Below are 23,341 nucleotides of genomic sequence, written 5' to 3'. Positions count from 1 at the left end.
GTAATGTCGGTTATCACAGTTGTATTTGCGTTTACTATGTTGTGTATTTGTTAGCGTGCTTAGTCTCTTTGGTTGTACCTCATGTGTTTATCCCTGTGTTGATGTGTGTGGTAAACCCTTACCTTATTGTGTGTTACATGTGTGGCTGAGACTACCCCTGTGTTGCTCTTAGTTGTTGTCTGTTTATGTGACATGAAAACCTATTGCTTAATTGTAAGCTACCTTTTTTTTCTTTTCTTTTTTCTGTGAGGGCTGGTTGCAATTGTCCTGCAACATTTTATTATTTTTCAGTGTGGTACAGTAGCGCTGGAAAGTAGCAAAGTTCAGCTCCCCCACACATTGAGACCAGCCCCAATCTGCACGCAGCAGCCAGGAGCTTCTGCGAAGGTAGCACACAATAGGAAGTGGCACAGAGTCTATGAACATGGGGCGACATATTCCTATTTCGCCCAGGGCGCAGGATTGCCCTCCACTGGCCCTCATTACATGCCTGGTGTAGCTTCCCCGTCACACTCGCACCTGCGCACACAGGCTAACACAAGTAAACACAGTTTATCCACCTCTGAAATGTCAGACATACAGTTTATCCACCTGTCAAAAGAGTTTATTCACCAATTGCAATTTTAACATTCAATAATCACACTGTAGCCTATTCACATTCTTAGTATGTAGCCTACACTCAACACTCTAGGAACACTCAACTCTCTAGGAATTTAATAGGCCTATCACTGATTTTGTTATAAACATAGGAAAATAACCTCCAACATCATCAAACATGTTGCCTTTAAAAAAAAAAACGATACCGCATGGCAATCCACTGCACCGATCACAGAAATCATAGTTTACCAGCTCTTATTTTACCACTACATCCCTGTGCGCACAGCACACACATCCAGCACGCACACACCACCTAATCCACCCCCAATTCCCCTAAAAGGCACACAATTTAAGAAACGCAATGGGTAGAACAAAATTCACACACAACTCACAGGTTATTATCACAATATATTTTTTCTGTATGGGAATCTGCCTTTAATGGACAAAAACGGGAAAAATGCAGTTTGCTTAAGTAGCGGATATTGCATTTCTGCAGTAAAGTGCAGTAGCCTACTCTGTAGTGCAATGTCGTTTTTCATGCCCAAACGAATGCATTTCTTACATGAACTGCAAATAATTCCTAAATTACTCACTAAAAAGTAGGCATATGCTACTGCAGGTGTTTAACGCACCACCGTTTTTGTTCAAATAAAGTTTGCCACGTTTTTAGGGGGCGGTAAGGGGACGGTGAGTTCTCCAACTTAATTGCCTTGTTTTTTTTCGATCTCGTATAGGGGCTTGCCGTATTTTCCAGGAAAAGGACGAATCTAAGCTTTGAGGAACTTTGCCGCATTTCAGAGTTGAGTTTGTTTGACGTCTGGTGATAACAATAAACTTTCCAAAAAATGAGTCCGATTAAGAGCTTGAAAGTTACATACGACGCAATTAACGAGAACAATACTTTCAGTAGTGGTGGCTTTATTTCTGGGCGCGTTACTCTTGAAGTTGAGAAGGAAACGAAGATCAATTCTTTTTTAGTTAAAGCAAAAGGTAAAGCAAGTGTCCTATGGAGTCAACGAATTGGCACGGTTAATATGGTTTTCTACGAAAAAGAAACCCTCTTCAAGTCGGAACATTTCTTTATAGCTGAGAAGAAAGATGAAGGTAAGAAGCCTGTTGCATTTATACACTCTAATCTTGGTTTAATAATAATAATAATAATAATAATAATAATAATAATAAACCGTTAGTCAGCAAAGAAGTTTGAAAGTTATCACAACAAATTTCACGTTTGCAAAAACAATCAGGAGGCCTACGGAGTTCCAGAATTAAGGGTCATGGTGGATGGGACATTTTGTACTACACAATATGAGTAATACAATGAGTGCACGTTCTCTGAATAATACCTAACAATAAGTTTCGCATTCCCTCGCAATACTTTTGCGTTCCCTCACCATAGTTCTGACGCTAAACGTATTGCTTGGGAACGCAAAAACATTGCGAAGGAGTGCTAAACTACGCTGTCATAGTCTAGGGATCTCAATACGTTAAGATTCCCAGCTTAGTAAGGACTGTTCGTTATTTATAAACGGGACCACCGGAGGGATTTAGAGAGCTTCAATCAGAAATTGCATGACCCTCCAACAGAAGTTACCTAAAAGACATGACCCTCCCCAGCCAATTGTGAATGTCTTCCGTCCACGATTTAAGCGCTACGAAAACACATCGACTAAGTCTAACGTTCTAAACGCAACCTCTGCTTTCTGATCTTACACATCACACTTCACCAAGATGGTGGCCATTTCAGTAGATTTACTTACTAACATTGTTGTGGAAACACAAGCATGGAAACTAAATGCACACTTCCTGCAACTGCATTAGCCTACTTGAAATAAGTTACTCCTCTAGTAAGTATTCACATGAAATAAAACAATAAAACATTGAGACCATTCAACAAAGCACATTGGGTAATAACAAATTCAACACATGAACTTGTTGCTATGGACTCGTCTCTAGGCTTCCTCAGTTGTAAAGCTGCCGAAGCTGAACATTATCCAAAATTCAAATTTCTCAGACGAACGTCAATTTGGGAGCTTGCACTCCTTCCTTCTCAAATGACTTGAAAAGGCCGTTTGCACAATTTCACAAATAATCACAGGGACCGAAAAATACCAAAAATATGCCAACTATTTCCGGGTTTATCATTTTAACTTTTGCCCGCTGTCTTGCCGTTTTAATATTTTCCCGTAGAATATCCCATATTAGGCCTACTGTAATACTCTCATACCGCATTCTGGCCTGTCTCTGTGTTGTCCTGTTGTTACCCCTTGCCCTTCCAGTGAAACAGATGTACAGACATCCCAACCTGCAAAGTCACTTCAGGGAGGTATCCCGAAGAACCCCCAAAAAAATAAATATATTGTAGCCTATAGGCCTAGGTATACTTAGATACTGAAATACAGATGAATATATGTTCAATAATGTATAGTCAGTACACACAATGAAGGCCTATAGATAGGAATTTTGATCATAAAATATGTAGATTTTGGTAGTTTGGTCTTTTCATGTAGCCTTGGCAACTAGCCATCTAGTATAGGCCTGAATAATATGCACATGAAATGACATTTGTTCAACTCACCTCAACATGTCTTTTGCAATCATTTAACCTGCCATGGGCAATAAGTCACTGTTACAAACAGTGCAGCATACAGTATCATTATTGTTTACTCTTATGAGACAAGGGTAGGCCTACACATCGTGTGGTCTGATGTGAAATTATAATTATAAAACATTATAATGTTCATTTTTTGGGGGCACTCTGACTCTGCCATGACGCTCCTATTCCTAGATACACTGAACTGATTAATTTCGTTCAGGATAAAAGACATAAAAGCCTGACTACACTGAAAACTGATTGGTTGATTTAGCAAAACATAGACATAATATACATAGACGCCGCATTGGCTGCTGGAAACAAGAAATGCGGCCGCCATCTTGGACCGGTCATACTTGGACCGGTTGCAGCAGAAGACACAAGATGACAGCACTGTGCAGCATGTTCCTTCTCAAATCGGCGGACCATACTCGGGATTTACTTTTCACAAGTAAGATTTAACATAACCGTACTATTGGTTGTATTTTGTGAATAGAATATTACCAGAGAACTGAGAAGGAGCAATCTTTGATATTACTGAATGAAAATCGTAGCCATCTAGCTAGGCTATGTTTACTCGGTGTTCACCCGGCTATGAACTGAGACTTGATAAGTCATATTCCATAACACTGACTTAGATTACAACTGACACAAGAAGGCTATTGTAGAAATAAATCATACTAGATTTGGCGGGCTGAATTTTACACAAGTGGCACAGACTAGCCTATTGGGCAATCGCTAGCTGCTACTTGTAGCCTAAGTGTGTTGGTGGTAGCCTCACTATTTCCTGAATAAAGTAACTTTTCAATAGCTCAACTTCTTTATTTATCAAGTAGCTTAGCCAGACAAGCTACACTTTTCTTGTCATGTGTAATTAGCTCAATTTAAAGTAGCTTCCTATGCAGTGAACTAGCCTACTGCTGTGTTTGTGTTAGGCTACTAATACATTTGACTGGGTGGTAGTTTTGTGTAGTGTTTTATTCATGGCAGAGTAACTGATAGTTTAGCTCACTAAAATTTCAAGTAGCTTGCCCAACACTGTATTATTCACATGTCATTTACCCTAACAAGAATAAGATGCCTCTCAAATTCCTTTTCATTCATTTATTTATTATTTTGTATCTCCAGAACAACTGCCTTGTTCAAGAAGACTGAATGAACTGAACGGTCTCCTCACACCCCTGGAACTGAGGAAGGTGCAGCTCTTCATTGCAGTACTGCAGGGCATCTGCTACACTGTGACTGAATGTTTGATTTATGAGCTCCACCTTCATCACCTGCATTAAGCCACTCTGTGTCCCATTTTCCCATCGCCTGGTTGACTCAGTCCTCTTTTATGGAGTTTACCCAGTTTACTATGCCATCTTATTTGCCCACCTGCTGTCTGAAGCACTTTTGTTCTCAGCCAAAGTGTACCCAAGCAATTTTAGCAAGGTGGGAACATACAAAATGACATGCACCAGTTGTCGAAATCATAGAACCAACTGCATGACGGTAACTCTGTCTCACTGAGCCTGTGAAGACACTCCCTGATTCTTTACTGATTGCAATGAACGGGTTGATCTTAGCAGTTTCTAAAATGTTTCTTAATTCCTTTTTATTTAATCTCTTCATTGGGGCTGGAACCTTTCTGTGAACTGTAAATAACAGATGCTGTTGATGAACCCATTGACACTGTACAAGTGACAAGTCACCTTTTTGTCTTGAATTGATGAACTGTTACACTTACTATGCCAAACCAATGTCTGTTTTTTAAGGATCAGAAACAAACCTACAAACTTGCACTTTACGATATTTATGGAACTTGTCTAACAAATGCTGTTGATATTGAACCCAGTTACTCCATTTCCTTTATGCCACACCAATGTCTGTTCATCACTTTATTTTTGATGGCACTGAACTGAAAATGTTAATGGATTTTTTTCTGTAAATTTAACTCATTAAAACTTGTATCAAACCAGTTTTTGTCTATGCTGTCAAACATGGATTAGTTATGTTCCCAGTTTTTATTTTTATATTGGATGTCATCACTTTATAATATATCATATATCAGAATATTCTATTACTGTTAAGCCCACTATGAATATTAAAATACACACAACCATGTTTCCTGTATCATACAGCTTTTCTACTGGGAGGGTTACAACTTATTCTGAGTCAATTTACCCAAGTTTGTCACTAAACCACATAGGCCTACTTGGAATACCCCTCAGATGTCTGAATGGCACTGATCTCACTTAAATGTTTATGGAACCTTTCTGTGGACTGTGAATAATGCTGTTGATGGAACTTTTCTGTCAACTGTGAACTATATTTAACTCATTAAACTTGTATCAAACTAGTTTTGTCTATGCTGTCAAACATGGATTATGTTCCCAGTTTTGATATCGGACGTCAGGTCACTTTATCATATATCAGAATATTCTATCACTGTTAAACCCACTATGAATATTAAAATACGCTAAATTGTGTGTCCTGTATCATAGCTACATGTATGACCTTTGCAGCAAAAAAAAAACGCGTGAGAATCTGTTCGGTATTCAGTGAGATATGATTAATTAAGTGCGCTGACAGCTCATCTCACCGGCCAAACAGATTACACTGAGTGGAGTGGATGACCGGTCCAAGATGGCGGCTCCAAATCTCGTCAGCGTTAGTAAGGAGTAGCGGTCGATGCGGCGCCTATGTATATTATGTCTATGTAGCAAAACATGCCAATCAGGATGCGTCTTGCTTCAGGCACACGCGCACCACCCCTCCCTCTCTCTCTCTCTCTGTCGTGTGCGCGCTAAACTCAGATGCATACGTGATTTAAAGTCTCGGTCTTGCGTGCGCGCTCTTGATCGCTCGCTCGATCTAGATTGCGGGAGATTTTATCTAATTTGCGGGCATCAGGGAGCCGCTGTCAATATGTGGGAGACTCCCGGAACTTCCGGGAGACTTGGGATGTCTGGATGTATTCAAATCATCGTTTTGCTTGCTTGAATGCGAACTCAGAGTGATTTTAACCTAGGCCTATTTAAGTTAAGGACGTGGTTGTCGTGAGAGCACGATTCATTGGCGCTTGCAGTGTTCGGCCGTACATGCCCGTACCTGCCCTATATGTATATCCTGTGATTGTAATGCTTACAGATATCTAGGCGATATTTGTAACATTTGTTTTGTATTTGGCCTGTTATAAAATCATGCAGACCTATTGAACAATTTAAACACATTAGGAACCGCAAAGTTGAAGACATGCATAAAGACATTGCTGCAAATTTAAAACCGGATTACTCTGGAATGGCTAACTGTACAGGGGCATGCTTTACACCTTTGTGTTCGGTAAGGTCTGCTGTTTATTCTAATATATGGTTTGTTATGTGTTGAGGTAAAGTTCGCGAAGTATTCCACCAAGATGAATGGGTAGGGAGACGGGCGCAAAAAATATGATTAAATTAAAGTTACTTTTCTCGCGAACCGTTTACCACAACAACTAACCACTAAAATCGTTTAAAAGCTGAGAAAAAGCTCTTTGTGATAATAGGCTACTTCGCAAGTAGTTTGGGTGGGACAGAATACCTATAGCCTACAGAGCAGCAGCTCTGGTCATATCGGCTCTGGCTCACATGATGTAGCTTTAAATGCATTATCGCTTCACTACCCAACACGCGAACAAGAAAGAAAAGAAAAAAGAAACCAATGTGCTTATGTCGCGATTTCCGATAGGCCCAGGCCTAGAGAAAAGACAGCTATGGTAACCTAACAATTAGGATTTGCTTTGCCTACACTGCTGTTTGGTTGTCCCAAACTTTGAGACGATCCATAGGCTATACTCGCATTAACTGAATCTTATCAACCCAAACTGCGATGTTCCAAACAGAGTGACAGGATGCAATGTCTAATAATCTCACTGCCTTCGGCATAACTGCTAACAGTGCGCCTAGGCCTACTGTTAAACACCTGAAAAATATTAAGCTGCTGTTTTCTTTTCATGACGAGCACTAGGCCTACGCTTAAATGATTTATGACTGAATGGAACGTTGCGTTTTTAAGCGCTAGAACTGCTTATCACGTGACAAAGTTTACACCAATCATCATCTTCTAATGTATCAAGGATACAAGGAAGTTTATTGTCACATGCATATAGTTACTGGAAGTAAGAAATGCAGTGAAATTATGTTTGATGTCAGCCTATTTGTGCAAAGTGGGGGGTAAAAAGTGCAGTAGAAGAGGGGTTTAGTAGATTAAGTGGCAAGGGCTGCATAAGAAAGGTGGGGGAGGATTGGAAGGGGGGGGCACCAACAAGGAGCACCCAAGAGCAACAGGGGCAAGGAAAAACTCCCTTACCAAGGAAGAAACCTTGGGCAGATCCACAGCTCAAGGGGCTAACATAACTGCCAGGGGTCTTGGTGTGTGTGTTGGGGGGATGACAGGGGAGATGGGATAGTGTGCTGTGTATGTGGGGAGAGGGCAGTGTGCAATATGTGTGTTGGAGAAGCTTCCTCATGAGACAATGTGCTGGGGGGAGGAACATCCTTATGTTGAGATGTCCATTCTCTTTGCCCTAGGCTATCATTTCTGCGTGAAGCATGTTTCAATTAAGACAATACACAAGCTATTTTTTATTGTTGTAATATTGAATGATTTCATGAATAAATTGTGGATTACGGCTGGCGGCGCCACTGACCAAGGCCACAGTAGCCTGTGAACCTCTGAGGCAACTCTTCTGAATGCAAGGCCTGAACGCAAGGGCAACTCTTCTCTTCAATTTCCCTTCCAAATTACTTTTTATTGTCTGAAGACATCTATCGCAAGAATCTAACATTCTAACAGCAACAGCAAAGCAAATGCAAGCTAACCAAAGTGCAGTCGGTTCTCCCGCCATGGTTTTTGAAATCACACACCTGCTGTATCTGAAGCCCCACGCACGCACTCACTCTACACGCCCCCTGTTGCAAGTCACAATTTAATTTACTATAGCTGATCCTGCCTTCTGGCTCCCCAAAATGCCGCATCATGTGAAAAGATCAGCAGGCCGGCAAATTTTCACCTCGCTTTCAGACACAAAAAGACGGCAAAAAGACGTCTCCTCTTCCCGCAAATTTAGCGGGATCTCTGTGTGAAAAGGCCTTATGTCTACGTGCGCACCTGCCAGGCTACTCAGCTACGAGTAGACAAAAGGCCTTTTCATACAGAGATCCCTCTAAATTTGCGGGAAGAGGAGACGCCTTTTGCCGTCTTTTGTGTCTGAAAGCGAGGTGAAAATTTGGTCGGCCTGCTGATCCGCTCACATGATGCGGCATTTTAGGAGCCAGAAGGCAGGATCAGCTATGGTAAATTAAATTGTGACGTGCAACAGGGGGCGGTAGAGTGATAGTCGTGAGGCCTTATTATGCGTGTGTGGGGCTTCAAAAACCATGGCGGAGAACCGACTGCACTTTGGTTAGCTTTGCATTTGCTTTGCTGTTAGAATGTTAGATTCTTGCATAGATGTCTTCAGACAAAAAAAAGTAATTTGAAAGGGAAATTGAAGAGAAGAGTTGCCCTTGCGTTCGCTGTGATTTCCCTTTGAAAATCAGAGGTTCACAGGCTACTGTGGCCTTGGTCAGTGGCGCCGCCAGCCGTAATCCTGTACGCACCGTGTGTACAATTTATTCATGAAATCATTCAATATTACAACAATAAAAAATAGCTTGTGTATTGTCTTAATTGAAACATGCTTCGCGCACAAATGATAGCCTAGGGCAAAGAGAATGGGCATCTCAACATAAGGATACATTAGAAGATGATGATTGGTGCAAACTTTGTCACACAACGTGATGAGCATTTCTGGCGCTTAAAAACGCAACGTTCCATTCAGTCATAAATAATTTAAGCGTAGGCCTAGTGCTCGTCATGATGTTCTGTCACTCTGTTTGGAACATCGCAGTTCGGGTTGATAAGATTCAGTTAATGCGAGTATGGATCGTCTCAAAGTTTGGGACAACCAAACAGCAGTGTAGGCAAAGCAAATCCTAATTGTTAAGTTACCATAGCTGTCTTTTCTCTAGGCCTGGGCCTATCGAAAATCACGACATAAGCACATTGGTTTCTTTTTTCTTTTCTTTCTTGTTCGCGTGTTGGGTAGTGAAGCGATAATGCATTTAAAGCATACATCATGTGAGCCAGAACCGATATGGCCAGAGCTGCTGCTCTGTATAGGTATTCTGTCCCACTCAAATTTGCTGAACTACTTGAGAAGTAGCCTATTATCACAGACATCACATGTATCACACGAAAGAGCTTTTTCTCAGCTTTTAAACGATGTTAGTGGTTAGTTGTTGTGGTAAACGGTTCGCGAGAAAGGTGACTTTAATTTAATCATATTTTTTGCACCCGTCTCCCTACCCATTCATCTTGGAATACTTAGCGAACTTTACCTCAACACATGACAAACCATATATCAGAATAAACAGCAGACCTTACCGAACACAAAGGTGTGCCCCTGTACAGTTAACCATTCCAGAGTAATCCGGTTTTAAATTTGCAGCAATGTCTTTATGCATTTCTCCAACTTTGCGGTTCCTAATGTGTTTGAATTGTTCAATAGGTCTACACGATTTTATAACAGGCCAAATACAAAACAAATGTTACAAATATCGCCTAGATATCTGTAAGCATTACAATCAGAGGATATAGGGCAGACATACGCTCATGAGTTCATGCTTTGTTTTTTCGCTGGATTTTAGGATAGCCTATTATGGTAACTGATTGCATTCCAAGCTACAGTCAACTCTAGCAGGCATTGAATGACTGGAGACTTTGTAAATTTATAGATTGACATAATGTTCTGTCTCTGCTATTGCTGCTTTTGATCAGTTAGATTTTTTTGCAATCTCATGTGGTGGGCTGGACATAGCATCGAAATGCCCGCCCAGATTCCCCTTTCCGCCTTGACCCATTCACACTGGTGCCGGAACGAAAAAACTCGGCAAAATGTCTAGGGGGCTTGTAGTAAATTTGGCGAGACACTTTGTCCCGCCGTTCCGCCTCAGTCTATGTGAAAGGGACAGTCGTACCGCGATTCTGGTACATAAAATCGCGGCGATTTCGCCAGTGTGAAAGGGCCTAAAGAATTCCCCCTGTATATTCACTCCAAGTTGGCCTATCATAACTTACAAACTCTACACTGTAGACCATAAACTGGCTATTTATATGACCAAATGTATTTGTTCAACTTTATGAAGCAGAATTACGCACTGCTACTTGGAACGTCTAACACATTTTGTTGGCAGGAGAGAGAATGACAGCGATTAACAAATTGCACTTGTTGCTGCTTACCAATAAATACTATATATTTTTTTGCAAACAACAAAAACAGAAAGGATGGAGACAGCAAAGCTAGAGATGGGCAGGAACAAGGTCAATTGGTAGAAATCCTTGTCAAAACGTTAGGGCCTGGATGTGTGGATGAATGTAGCACAGTAGCCTATATGCTTTATGTTAAGCATGCACACTGTTTAAAGTCAGGCTACACGGTAAACTACAAGTAAACCAAAGTTAAATTTAACTTTTTTAGGGCTGGATAAAGTTGACCAAATGGATATAGGCTGTTAGGCGTGAATAAAGTAGGCTACTTTGTTGCTCCAACCCTTCCAACGTTAATGGGGACGAATGTTGACATTTTCCGTTATTTTTCGCGGAGAAACCGGAAATCTCCCTTATTTTCATTGTTCAATGTTGACAGAGCTATGGAACGAAAGAGAACGTTATATGGCGACAGAAATCAACAATCAAACAAGCCACTTTGATTTTTTGCTGTTTTCATCAATACAAAAGATGGATGACCCCCCCTCCTAGACAAAAAAAGTTAGGTGACCCTCCCCTCAACAAAGAATAAAAAGACATGACCCTCCCCTATTTTCCTCCGGTGACCCCGTTTATAAATAACGAACAGTCCCTAACAATACATTCCCACCATGTCCCTTTGGGCTCCATAAATCACAGATGTGTCCCAAGTCCAAAAAAAAACAAAAACCTGAATACATGTCGCACAATGCATGAAGTATTGTTGACCAATCTACTCTCTCTTTATTCAGATTCTGACGTTGTTCATCCAGGATGCCATGTATACCCATTCTCTTTTCAAATACCTCAGCAGTAAGTCCGTAACAAGTAGGCTATTGTCCATTTGTTTGAATAAGAGTAGGCTACTAAATGCTAGTGTCCTTAATGTGTGTACACAGGGACATGCCATCATCCTTCAAAGGTGAAGCTGGAAAAGTGGTTTACTTCTTAGAGGCAAAATTGACCAGGTCTATGCGAATGTCCACCAAAGACAAAGCTGACTTCACTTTTTTGTCCCTGACAGATATTCCTGTTACAGACATGAAAGTAAATCCCTCTCTGCTTTCAACAATTTTGTTGTTAATCTGTCTGTTCTACCCTAAAAGGTACACTTGGTGACACCTTTGGCCTTAATTCAGTTGTATTTTCTTCACAGTCTCAGTTTGGGACAGCAGACAAGAATTTGAGGTTTCTTAACTCTGGAAATATCTCAGTTAATGCAACCATTGACGGGATGAAATATTACCCGGGTAAGTATAATGTAGAGTGCTTTGGTTTAGTACTGCATTATAGTTTTTTCCCTTTAGAATGTAAGCAGTCTTGTTATGCAACAATTTTTCTTAAAGGATAATTCCGGTATTTAGCACTTTGAGTCCCTTTTCTGGTTTGTTTTGGATGAACTAGAGTGGTGGACACAGAAATTTTGACGATTGGTCCTATCTCGACTTTTCTAACTCGTTTTGAATCGCCTTTACTGCTTCAGAGTGGCTGCCTACAGGCATGCACAAACATGTCCTTAAAACAACCTTTAACATTCGTTTTCAAAACTGTACAACTCACTGAGTGGTTAGTGGTATCCGTTGATTATTAAAATCAAATATATCGGCACAATGGATGATTTCCAGCCGTGTTATTTACTATTGCGGAACTATTTTTTCAGACACCTCACAACTGCGTATAAACTTCCGCTCAATATCTTAGCCTGAAGCATAGACGGTGGCACAGTAATATCAACGTGCAATGAGTCTTCAAACAGAAATCAATGGGATTTTACAAAATGGCAAATAAAACACGACAGAAACTGTATTTTGCTATGCTACTTGTTTTGGAACATCAACGAACACCACTAACCACTCGGTGAGTTGCACATATTTGACAAACGTTAAGGGTTGTTTTAAGGACATGTTTGTGCATGTTTGTCCTTTAATTTACTGAATCATTTTCAAGCACAGAGACAAAACACTGTTTTAATCCGGATGTTAGTTGTAGAATACACCCAGTATCCCCCAAGGGTTCCTGAGCAACCCATCAGTGCAACTAACTTTACCCCAGAGACCAGTATGTTGGTTCCTGGAGAAAACAGATGTCGTTTTATCACTGGCGCCTTAATGCAGGGGCTTATCTGGGCTTCAGCCCAGGGGCCTTGACTAATGAGGGGCCTCCTAATAATAATAATGATAATCAATAATAATAAACGGCCGTGTCCGTATTCGCGTCGTCAGTCCTACTCTGCTCCGCTAGCCTAATTGAGCACATCGCACTGCTCTACAATGACATCCATGCAGAGGCCCCCTTTGTCTTCTCTTCTAAGTGTAACAAAATGTAACAAAACTTAATAAATCTCAAAGGGTGTGTAGAGGAGCTAGAGGAGAGGCTGAAACTGACTGACAAACTTACAAACTCTGGAGATAACGTGGGTAGCATTGAAGCAACGATAAACGAATGACGTGGATTCCTGTAACTGTCCATGAAAACAGAAGGCATAGCAGGTAAATATCGTAGAAAATAGCCTGGCAATGAAAGGGCTTTAAAAACATGTATTTCACTTGTCCCACTGGAGTGAACGCAGAAGATGGGCTGTTGCGCAAAGAAATGAATTAGTGATCTGCATCTCCGTTCACCAAAAGCTACGTTTGTGCTAACCCATTCGCACAAATAATAGCCTATGTTATGTTTTCTCCATTGTTAACGTGAGATATGTCTCCATGTAGGGTGGTGAAGTGATAATGCATAAGGTAGCCAATATGTTCACGTCACATGAGCCAGCTGCTTGTACTGTAGGCTAAAAGTATTTCTGTCCCTCCCAAGCTGCGTTAAAATGGTGTTAAGTGGACAGAATTTTAAAAAACCTCCTGGGGAAACCCCCGACACGACAGACACATGCACTTTTGAAAAGCTTGAAACGTCCATATGTGTAGCCTAACCCATCTCTTAACTTAGCCAGCCAGTTGTAACAAAGTCCTTTTAGGCAAGTCCCTCCACTCGGCGGCCATATACCAACGTTTTGGGCACTCATCGGGCACAGTCTTTGGGTCGAACTGCGCATGCGCAAGGCTTCACGACACCAATCTTGCTCCAGCGGCGAGATCACAACACATGATTGGCAAGATGTCTTCACAACACACCACATGATTGGCTCAATGTATTCACATGTCGACGTTTTGCCGAGGAAGGGGTGGGATATGTGTAGACAACGGCCATATTGGCGTGACAAACTAGCCCCATGCATTTCTATGGAGTACTTTTTGAGTGCTGTGTCTCCACATTAGAAAGTCTCTGGTTGTAAAAGTTCAACGCTTGTTTTCGTGCAGTGGGCCTTTTTGATAAGCGATGTCATGGGTAGGCTGACGTGATTAAGGAGGGCTTTCTGTTCGTAAAGGTTTTACATAGGCTCAATAATGATAGGCTACACTGCACGTTAGGCTATTAACCAAAAGCGCACGTTATGTATAGGCTAAATAGGCGGGTCAGATCACGGCCCGGGTATCATTTAATCATAATTAATATTTGTGATTGGGGCTCAGGTGGTATTAAAAGCCCCTGCGTTTTATGCCTGGTATTCAGTCCTGGTGTTAAGCATCTATCTTTTGAATTTAACCAGTGCCTTTTTAATGCTTTTCAACAATATGTGTTGTTGTGTCTCAGTGTGTCTCAGTTAAACTTACATACACTCAAAGTAACTACACTCAATTTCAATATGATAGGCACAGAAATACAAGCTAGCTTGATACATAATGAATTAACCCTAAGGCTCATATTGCAAGTGTTCTTATTGCAGGGCATTGATTTACCAATGAAACCAATGACTGTATGACTGTCATTGCATGTTAACTATAGTAAACATATAAGTATAAGTATATATACTTTTTTGATCCCGTGAGGGAAATTTGGTCTCTGCATTTAACCCAATCGGTGAATTAGTGAAACACAAACAGCACACAGTGAGGTGAAGCACACACTAATCCCGGTGCAGTGAGCTGCCTGCTTCAACGGCGGCGCTCGGGGAGCAGTGAGGGGTTAGGTGCCTTGCTCAAGGGCACTTCAGCCGCGGCCCACTGGTCGGGGCTCGAACCGGCAACCCTCCGGTTACAAGTCCAGAGTGCTAACCAGTGGGCCATGGCTGCCCCTCATGACATAATGAATGTTTCCATACTGTCTTGTTCACTAGTCTATACATTTCTCCCTTATTTTCCATATGTCCCTTTAGATTTATTAATTACATTGTATGCATTTGTACTCATCAAAGTAGTTGGGGCTTAAATGAAAAGACTATTGTTTTTGTGCATTTATGAATTAGTCTGTTTATCTATTATAATGTTATAATCTGTTATCATGACCATGATATAATGAAAGAAATATAATCTAACTGTAATTACATACAAATACACAGACACCACTGCATAATTTAGTAAAGTTGATTTAGAATTTGGAGGTTATGTTACAGTATCTACGAACACTGCTATGAGAAAATGGTATGATGATTGTAAACTTTTATAAGCATTCATTTTAAAAAGTTTATTTATTTATTTAAATTTATCATCTACAGGAGCTGAATTGAAGATTATGGCAGAGATTCAGAATAACTCTTCTCGTGCCATTAAACCCAAATATTGCCTGTACCAGAAACAAAGTTTCTTTGCACTTAAATCGAGTCGGGTTCGCGATGTAGATATTGTCAAAGAGGAAGGAGAGCTAATTGAGCCATCATCAAATCAAAATGTGAGCCTATCACTAAGTATCCCGTCAGATGCCATTCCCTCCATTCTCTCCAACTGCAAGGTCCTCAAAGTGGAATACAAACTCAAGGTATGTCATTGTCAAATAATTAAATTGTATTTCTTACTTATGCAGTGTCATTATGAATGAATGTATGAATTATGAATCCTTATGCACAGTATAAAAAGTATGGCATTTTAGTATTTTCCAGTCTGAATAAGTATGGAAAAAAAGAAGAGAGTATGGCAGATAAGATGTGTTTCCAAACTATCGCACATCTACATTCTAAAATTTGAAACTGCCAAAATGCTCACCAATATGTGAGAGAGAGCGGACCAGAGGGAGGTTGATGTCATTGAGATAAAGCAAGGCAAGATGTGCGACGGTGCCATCTAGGCCATACCTGCCAACATTAGCTTTCCAAAAACTTTGGAAAAACTTTTTTTTCTCTTTTGGGGTATTTGTTTGCATATTTAACATGTTACATACACTCTTTGCAACACTGCATTTCGGTCGTTGCTTTTACCTTACCGAAACAGATAGGCCTACGCATGCCAGTTATGTATCCACCACCTCCAAAACTGCTGGTCAGTTTATGTTCCGAGGACACAAGTTTCCTATTGTGTATCAACAAAGTCAAAGTCAAAGTCAAAGTCAGCTTTATTGTCAATTTCTTCACATGTTCCAGACATACAAAGAGATCGAAATTACGTTTCTCACTATCCCCCGGTGAAGACAAGACATATTTTACCAATTTAGGTCCACAGATAAACATAACATTCAAGTAAACAAAAAAGTAAGTAAATAAGTAAATAAGAGGGCACATATAATAATGAAAAAATAAGAGCAGCAAAATTTGGTTGAAATTGTGCATAGACAGTCAATAAAATACTAGTGCAAAGTCAGGCCAATAAAAGGCTTGGGTAGTTCTGTTTGACCTAAGTAAGAAAGAAAGTGGCATAGTGGTGCAAGTTATGTAAGAGCAGCAGAAGTGTTGTGTTTTCAGGACAACAACACCAAGTTGTAAAGTGTACAAGTGTGCAAGTGTGCAAGTGGAGTAGTGCAGGCGACCATTGTGGGTCCAATGTCCAGGATGTTATGTAGCTGAGGGGTGGAGGGGAGAGGAGGGAGAGTTCAGCATCCTTACAGCTTGGTGTATGAAGCTGTTGGTGAGTCTGGTAGTCTTGGAGCGCAGGCTTCTGTACCTCTTCCCAGAGGGCAGTAGATCAAACAGATTGTGAGCGGGGTGACTTGCATCACTCACAATTTTGGTCATACTTGGGTGAGGTGGGTGGTGTAAATGTCCTTCAGGGAGGGGAGTGAACCAATAATCCTTCCAGCTGTGTTCACTATGCGCTGCAGGGCTTTCCTGTTGTATTCAGTGCAGCTTCCGCCCACACAGCCATACAGCTGGAGAGGATGCTCTCAATGGTGCCTCGGTAGAATGTGGTCATGATGGCTGGTGGAGCACTTGCTCGCCTGAGTTTCCAAGAGGAAGTACAGGCGGCGCTGAGCTCTCTTAAGCCAGTGATGCAGTGTTGGTGGTCCAGGAGAGGTCTTCACTGATGTGCACCCCAGGAATTTGGTGCTGCTGCTCTCTCCCACCACAGCACCGTCGATGGTCAGTGGCAGGTGTTGGGTGTGACCTCTCCGAAAGTCAACAACAATCTCTTTGTTTGCTGACGCTCAGCAGGAGGTTGTTGTCCCTGCACCACGTGGTCAGATGGTCGACCTCCAACCTGTATTATGTCTCGCCGCCCTTGGTGATGAGACCCACCAGAGTTATGTCGTCAGCAAAATTTCACTATGTGATTGTTGCTGTAGGTTGCAGTGCAGTCATCGTCAGCAGGGTGAAGAGCAGCGGACTGAGCACGCAGCCTTGGGGCCCCTGTGCTCAGTGCGATGCTGCTTGAGGTATTGTTGCCAACATCGCACTACTTGGGGCCTCTGACAGAGGAAGTCCAGTAGCCAGTTGCAGAGGTAGGTACTGAGTCCCAGTTTGTCAAGTTTGCAGATGAGTTGTTGTGGTATTATGGTGTTGAATGCAGAACTGAAGTCTATAAACAGCAATCTCACATATGAGTCTCTTTTTCCAGGTGGGTGAGGGGCTGGGTGGAGGGGCAGAGCAGATTGCATCCTCTGTGGACCGCTTGGCTCGGTATGCAAACTGGAAGGGTCCAGGGTGGGGGGGAGAATGGCTTTGATATGTGACATGACAAGCCGCACAAAGCACTTCATGATGATGGGTGTCAGTGCCACAGGGCGGTAGTCATTGAAGCAGGATGGAGCAGTTTTCTTCGGCACAGGTATGATGGTGGCAGCATCACTCAATAACAGCTTATGTGATGAGTTAATCACAAAATTTCTTCCCTAACAATTTGACAACAGCTAGTTGTGGAGTAGGCTATTCAACTAGTCCGCTTGCTTGCGAGACTCCGTGGCTGCACAGTGTGCACACTTCCTTATTTGGGTTTTTGGTTGCCAGGTTTTATGAAGGTTTAAATTGAAAGTAAGTGATTGTGTATGTGTGTTTTTTTCATACACAATCTAGCAACCTGGGAAATGTCAGACTAACAGAAAAAAGGAATGTATCAGTGATTTAAAAATTAAGTTTGATGGTCACGCAAATTACGGGAGTTTTCCGCGAGAAATAACAAAACGGGAGGATGCCGGGAGATGACATTAAAATACGGGAAATACGGGAGTGTTGGCAGGAATGATCTAGGCTGTAGTCTTGGCAAATGCCCTACACCATTGTGTCCATATACTCTCCGTATACTGCTATTCTCTGCTAAAATGCTAGTAGACCCAGTAGATGGTTGTCTTTTTACCAAAAATATATGTTTGCTTGGCCTTTTTTTTTTTTTACCTTAGATTTCATAAAGTTACCAAGAATTAGAAACCAGAAAATATGTCGGTCATTTCTGAGGCATCTGCCATCAGTGAACCATCATACAGTATACACTGTCCATATTAAAGCGACCTTGTCTTGTAGCCAACTGCCAAGCCCAGTACACAGTAATTCAACATTTCTCCCTTTCGCCTTGAGCCTTTACAACTCTCGGTCTGTGACTAGCGCAACAGGGATAAATCCACTACGAAAAGACTCCCCTGGCGGTCAGGAGGTAGGCTTCAAAACACAAGTGAGTCAACAAATAGAATCTCACTGTGCAGCATCACTGCGTGGCCTCGCAGGCAACATTATATCCAAAAGGTGTGCACCAGTATGTGGAAATTCCACACCATATACAATCCAAAAAAATACATGATTTAAAGGTGCTCTAAGTGATGTTCTAAGCTAAAACAAGTTTTGTCATATACAACAAACATCTCACAATACGCTAGTTGCCTGTCCCCTGAATACACTGTAAAAAAACAGTCTCTGACAGTCCATGCTCCAAAAACGGCAACAAAATGATCCTGGCCAAGGCTGCATCAGGCTGTTTTTGGAGCCTGGGCTGTACAGAGACCGCATTTTTTCAAGTGTATTCAGTGTGACAGGCAGGTAGCATATTGTTAGGAGATGTTTGCTGTGTGACAAAAAAATGTTTTAGCTTAGAATCCACGTAACATCGCTTAGAGCAGGGACATTCCACGTCAATTCAACCAGGGCCCACGCACTTAGGTCTCAAAAAAAATTCTGAAAAAATTACCAGGTGTACCTATGTTACCTAGGAGACACACTGTAAAATTACTTTTATGTAAGATCAATACTTTCCAAGATACAGTCAGTTTTACGGGGGGAGGGGGGTGTCGATTTTGTTCGGCCTTTTTTTGTCAAAGTTCACAAGCCCATAGCGCAATAACTAAACCATTTAAGTGGCCCATTTTGCATGCTGGTACATAAATAGGAGTAACAAAATCGTCACATTTAGTCTAGATGATCCTGCATGGTCATAGCTGTCCCTCAAAGTTGATCAAAATTGTATTGGAGTTTTTGGCTGGGCTCTGTTTAGGCCTTCAGAAGACATATTTGTACTCAACAAAGGCTCTTGATTTATGTTCTTTATTGAGATGAGTAGAAACACTCTCACAGCAATGAACAGAAAATAAATTCCTTCAGGGTCTGAACAGCAGACCTTACAAGTCTGAAAAATAATTTCAATTGTTCTCATTTTCAGAGCACCTAAACACCTTGTGGGAATATACAAGATTTTTTAAATATTTTTTTCTTTATTCTCCATGATCCATTCTTTTTAAAAACACCAATTTGTACGACGGAGTATTAGGGCCACACATGAAGGAAGAAATATTTTTGCCATGACGAGATTAAACTCGCCATGTCGACATTAAACTCGACATTTCGAGAATAAAGTTATAGTTTGGAGAGAGAAGGACCGCTCGGGACGATTGAAAGGGAGGACGAATTAAACATTCCAGTTTTCTTCGACTGCAACAATGATTAGACATAGGCCTATATCATGTGAACAAAACATAAAACATTAACCTCCGTTGCTCAGCCAAATACTTTCCTGTAGGTCCTTATCACGGAGTTACAGGCGATAAATGTGATGGTCAAAAGTAGCCTAAACGTCATTAGCGGGTTTTTTTATTTATTGTAGGCCTATTATTAAAGAGTGTTTTTCATCTAAAGGTTCAACTTCATGCTTATGCACTAGACTAGGCATACTAGGCGCTCTCCCCAATCCTAGAATTTCACATTGCTTGTTTGTAATGGATGCAAAACAGTCTATTGCTGAATGTCTAGGGACGAATGAAGCTGTCCTCCTCCCGACCACCCCATGTACTAGTAGCCTACATGCTTTTATATGCACACACAGTGCATAAATAAAGTATACATGCACACATATTCCCTCACGGGATCAAAATAGTATGCTTAGGCTATACCTGTGTTTATAGCCTCCTATGTTTATTGCAGGTGAGACATGGAAAAGCAGTTTTAGAGAAATGAGTTAACCTATGGAGAGTGGTTCATGAAGGGCAGTTATTTGAATGTGCGGTGGCCTTACCCACGTAAAACAGTGAAATAGCATTTTGTATAGAAACATATCATTGGATACATGTATTATTCTAGCTATATAATAAACGGCATAGTGCACGGTATTTCCAACCGCGAGATACAGCACTTCACGATGACGGCAATGAGTAGTTAACAGACAAGATGCAATCTATCTGAAAGTCGACACGTTGAGATTAAAGTCGACATTACATTTCAACTTTATTCTCGAAATGTCGAGTTTAATGTCGACATGCTGACTTTAAAGTCAACATGTTGAGTTTAATCTCGCCATGGCAAAAATATTTTTTTTCTTCATGTGTGGCCCTAATACTCCGTCGTAAATTTGACTTGTCTTATGCAAATCAATCTTTTTTAATTTGCAAAATGCCCCATTGAGATCAATATGTTTTATATAGAGTTACCACAGTGCCACCTGTGGTTGTATAGAGTAACCTGTGGTAACTATACAAAACACATTGATCTCAATGGTGCATTTTGCCCATGTTCAGGGTGGAGAGTAAAAAAGAAAGATTCCACTTTGAGGGACAGCTATGACCATGCAGGATCATCCAGACCAAACGAGACAATTTGTTTTCAATGGACACCTGTAAAACTGGCTGTATCTTGGAAAGTACTGTGTGTGGGCCCTGGTTGAATTGACATGGAATGACCCAGCACCTTTAACAAGGGTAGGTGTTTATCTCTGGAAGAATTTTGTAGAACATAAACAAACTGGATTGGACTATAGTTCCGTATGTTCCCCAGACATGTTATGCTGTTCAGATGCACTGTTGTAAAAGTAGCTGCAGTCTCATCAGTAAATGGGATGTACTGTTTAAGTGTTTTTGAGCCACTGATAGTGAAATCCAACTTCATGTCAACTTCTCAGGTCTATCTTGATATCAAGTACTCCAGAGATCCGGAGATCAAGTTTCCATTGGTCATCACTGCTGCCCCACAGAACACAGCTGGAGCAGCAACATCAGAGGCCTTGGAAAGAACAGAGCCACCTCCTCCATATAATAGTCTATACCCAACCCTACCCAACCCATCAGGGAGTTCTTAATGGGTAACATGTAATCTGTAATGGGTCCTACACATGCGAACGGATGTAGACTAGATCTTGTATTATCAATTGGTCTTCCTATCCCTAACAGGGATGTATGCAGTGCTGTTTCTCTGACCAAAGGCCTGTTCTCTGATCACGTCTTGACTGTACTGACTCCTTTCAAAACCATGTAAAGTAAATCCAAATCTTAAGCATGGTTGAATGGCATTACTCGTGCTGCTAGACGAAAATGTAAGAGGCCCAGTGGCATAGGTTTCCATGGTGACTTGTCCCCACCAATATTTTGTCCCTACCAATATTTTAGCGAGCTCATTTGTATCATGTTTGCTGTGAAGATATAGCTTATTCATTTTCATATTCTCATAAAGTGTATATCTCCAGTTTAGACATGCTAAACTATCATTTGAGTGTCTGAAACCGAAGGGGATTTATCAGATGCTCACATGAAAGTGTCAGAGCACATGGCTACGTGTTGCGTTCGTGGCAGACTCAGAGAAGACAAGCAAAGGGGCAGATTTAGCCATTACATAGGAGTAGCTTTACTACAAACTGCTTTTCCCTCTTCCTAGAGAACGTTTACAATGTCAAAATGCACCAACAGCATGTTACATGCAAGGACGATTTGTGGGTCCTCTCAATCTCCACTATGCAGCTCATCTACTGGAATGTTATGCTACCCTGTTTAATTGGGAACGCAACTTGAGCGCACATGAATGGGAGAGATAGTGGCAGGTTTGTCATTGTTATGGGGTTGTTTTCCTACCAAAGCTGAAACCAAACCTACGCCCTTGAGGAAGGTTGAATGCAAGTGGGGGAAAAGACAAAGGTGTCTTGAGATATTAACAGCTTGAGACAGCTGGTGTACAATAGGATTCATTTTAAGATCTTACAGTTAAATTATACATCTTTCAGATCTGTTACATAAATATACCCCAGCAAGAATACTCAGACCCTCCTAACTGTCTTCCTAAACTTATTGTTTTTACCTGATTAACTCTATGAAGCATTAAGTTCTTGTTTTGATTTCTCTGTTTGTTTTGTCTTAATGTACAGAACTATGGTCAACTGTTGTTGTAATCTATAATATTCTATTGTTTGATATGCTTTTACATTTACATTTATTAATTTAGCAGACGCTTTTTTATCCAATTTGTCAATTATGTTACAAGGGCCACTGTTGCCGGAGCAATTCAGTATTAAGTGCCTTGCTCAAGGGCACAATGGTGGAGGCTGGGTATTGAACCTGTACTTTTGTTAGTTTGTTTGTTTGTTACTATTATTGCTGTTAAATAAACATTTCATTATTATATTGTATTATATCCTGGTCATATTGGCAGCTCATTTCTGAATATGCTGGGTGATTTATTACACTGCAGGTATATTACAACCCCAAATCATGTTAACCTTAATACATATAACTTGTTGAAACCAAGACATTTTCCAAGACTTGTTTTTATAGGAAAATATACAGTATGTTCATGCACTCAAAAAGGTTGGGACAGGGTCATGTTTCAGTGGGAATGGAAACTGAGGAGACCAGTTGCTTGAGTTTTGAGAATATTCTTGCCCAATATATTTCAGCTATTTTCAGCCAACAGTCTGGGGTCTTCTTAATCAATGTGACAGGTCTGTACTGCAGATAGGCCATTTTAGCACCTGGACTCTTCTACTACGAAGCCATACTTTTATAATGTGCAGAATAGCACTAGGAATTTAACACCTCTCACCTCAGTAGCTGCAACCATGAAATAGTGTTAATCTGTCAACAGGGCAGACAAGGTTGGTGAAACTGCCATTGTGAATTTCCATAAAGTGTGTTCTGACAAATCTGAGGAATGTGACAGCTGAGGGCTGTCTCTTACTGTTTGTGCCCTGAAAGGTTGGAAAGTACGGTAACCTCTGATCACAGATGTGTTGGACCTTCACAATATTTATAAAATAATTGATAATTAGTCCCTGAGTTTACATGACCAAAATGTAGCCTATGATTGACAAAATTTACTTATGAGTATGAATCTTACTGTTATGAATTGTGACCTTCAACATATTGGTAGCAGCATACCAAAAGAGGGTAGGCAATGGAATTTTCCAATATATT

General features: G+C 41.0%; 1 protein-coding gene across 1 annotated transcript; it reads left to right on the top strand.

Annotated features, from left to right (window-relative positions):
• The first annotated feature begins 686 nt into the window (after positions 1-686).
• On the top strand, positions 687-22,549 carry LOC125294570 (arrestin domain-containing protein 3-like). The gene is made up of 6 exons (XM_048243425.1): positions 687-1,701; positions 11,251-11,311; positions 11,398-11,545; positions 11,655-11,748; positions 15,045-15,304; positions 21,064-22,549. Exons 1-6 carry the CDS (start codon positions 1,443-1,445, stop codon positions 21,238-21,240), a joined length of 999 nt encoding a protein of 332 aa, XP_048099382.1. The 5' UTR covers positions 687-1,442; the 3' UTR covers positions 21,241-22,549.
• The last annotated feature ends 792 nt before the right edge of the window (positions 22,550-23,341 follow it).

The sequence above is a fragment of the Alosa alosa genome, chromosome 5, assembly GCF_017589495.1.
Source record: "Alosa alosa isolate M-15738 ecotype Scorff River chromosome 5, AALO_Geno_1.1, whole genome shotgun sequence".
In the NCBI taxonomy this organism is placed as follows: Eukaryota; Metazoa; Chordata; class Actinopteri; order Clupeiformes; family Clupeidae; genus Alosa; species Alosa alosa.
The sequence above is the reverse complement of the archived record's forward strand: the minus strand, read 5'-3'. Positions and strand labels throughout refer to the sequence as shown.

What these genes read in the sequence shown, in the direction of transcription:
- LOC125294570 (XM_048243425.1), top strand. Translation starts at nt 1,443, where the DNA reads ATGAGTCCGATTAAGAGCTTGAAAGTTACATACGACGCAATTAACGAG. An exon ending in TCTTTTCAAATACCTCAGCA is followed by an intron (nt 11,312 to 11,397) that starts GTAAGTCCGTAA and finishes GTGTGTACACAG; the next exon opens with GGACATGCCATCATCCTTCA. An exon ending in AAGTGGAATACAAACTCAAG is followed by an intron (nt 15,305 to 21,063) that starts GTATGTCATTGT and finishes TCAACTTCTCAG; the next exon opens with GTCTATCTTGATATCAAGTA.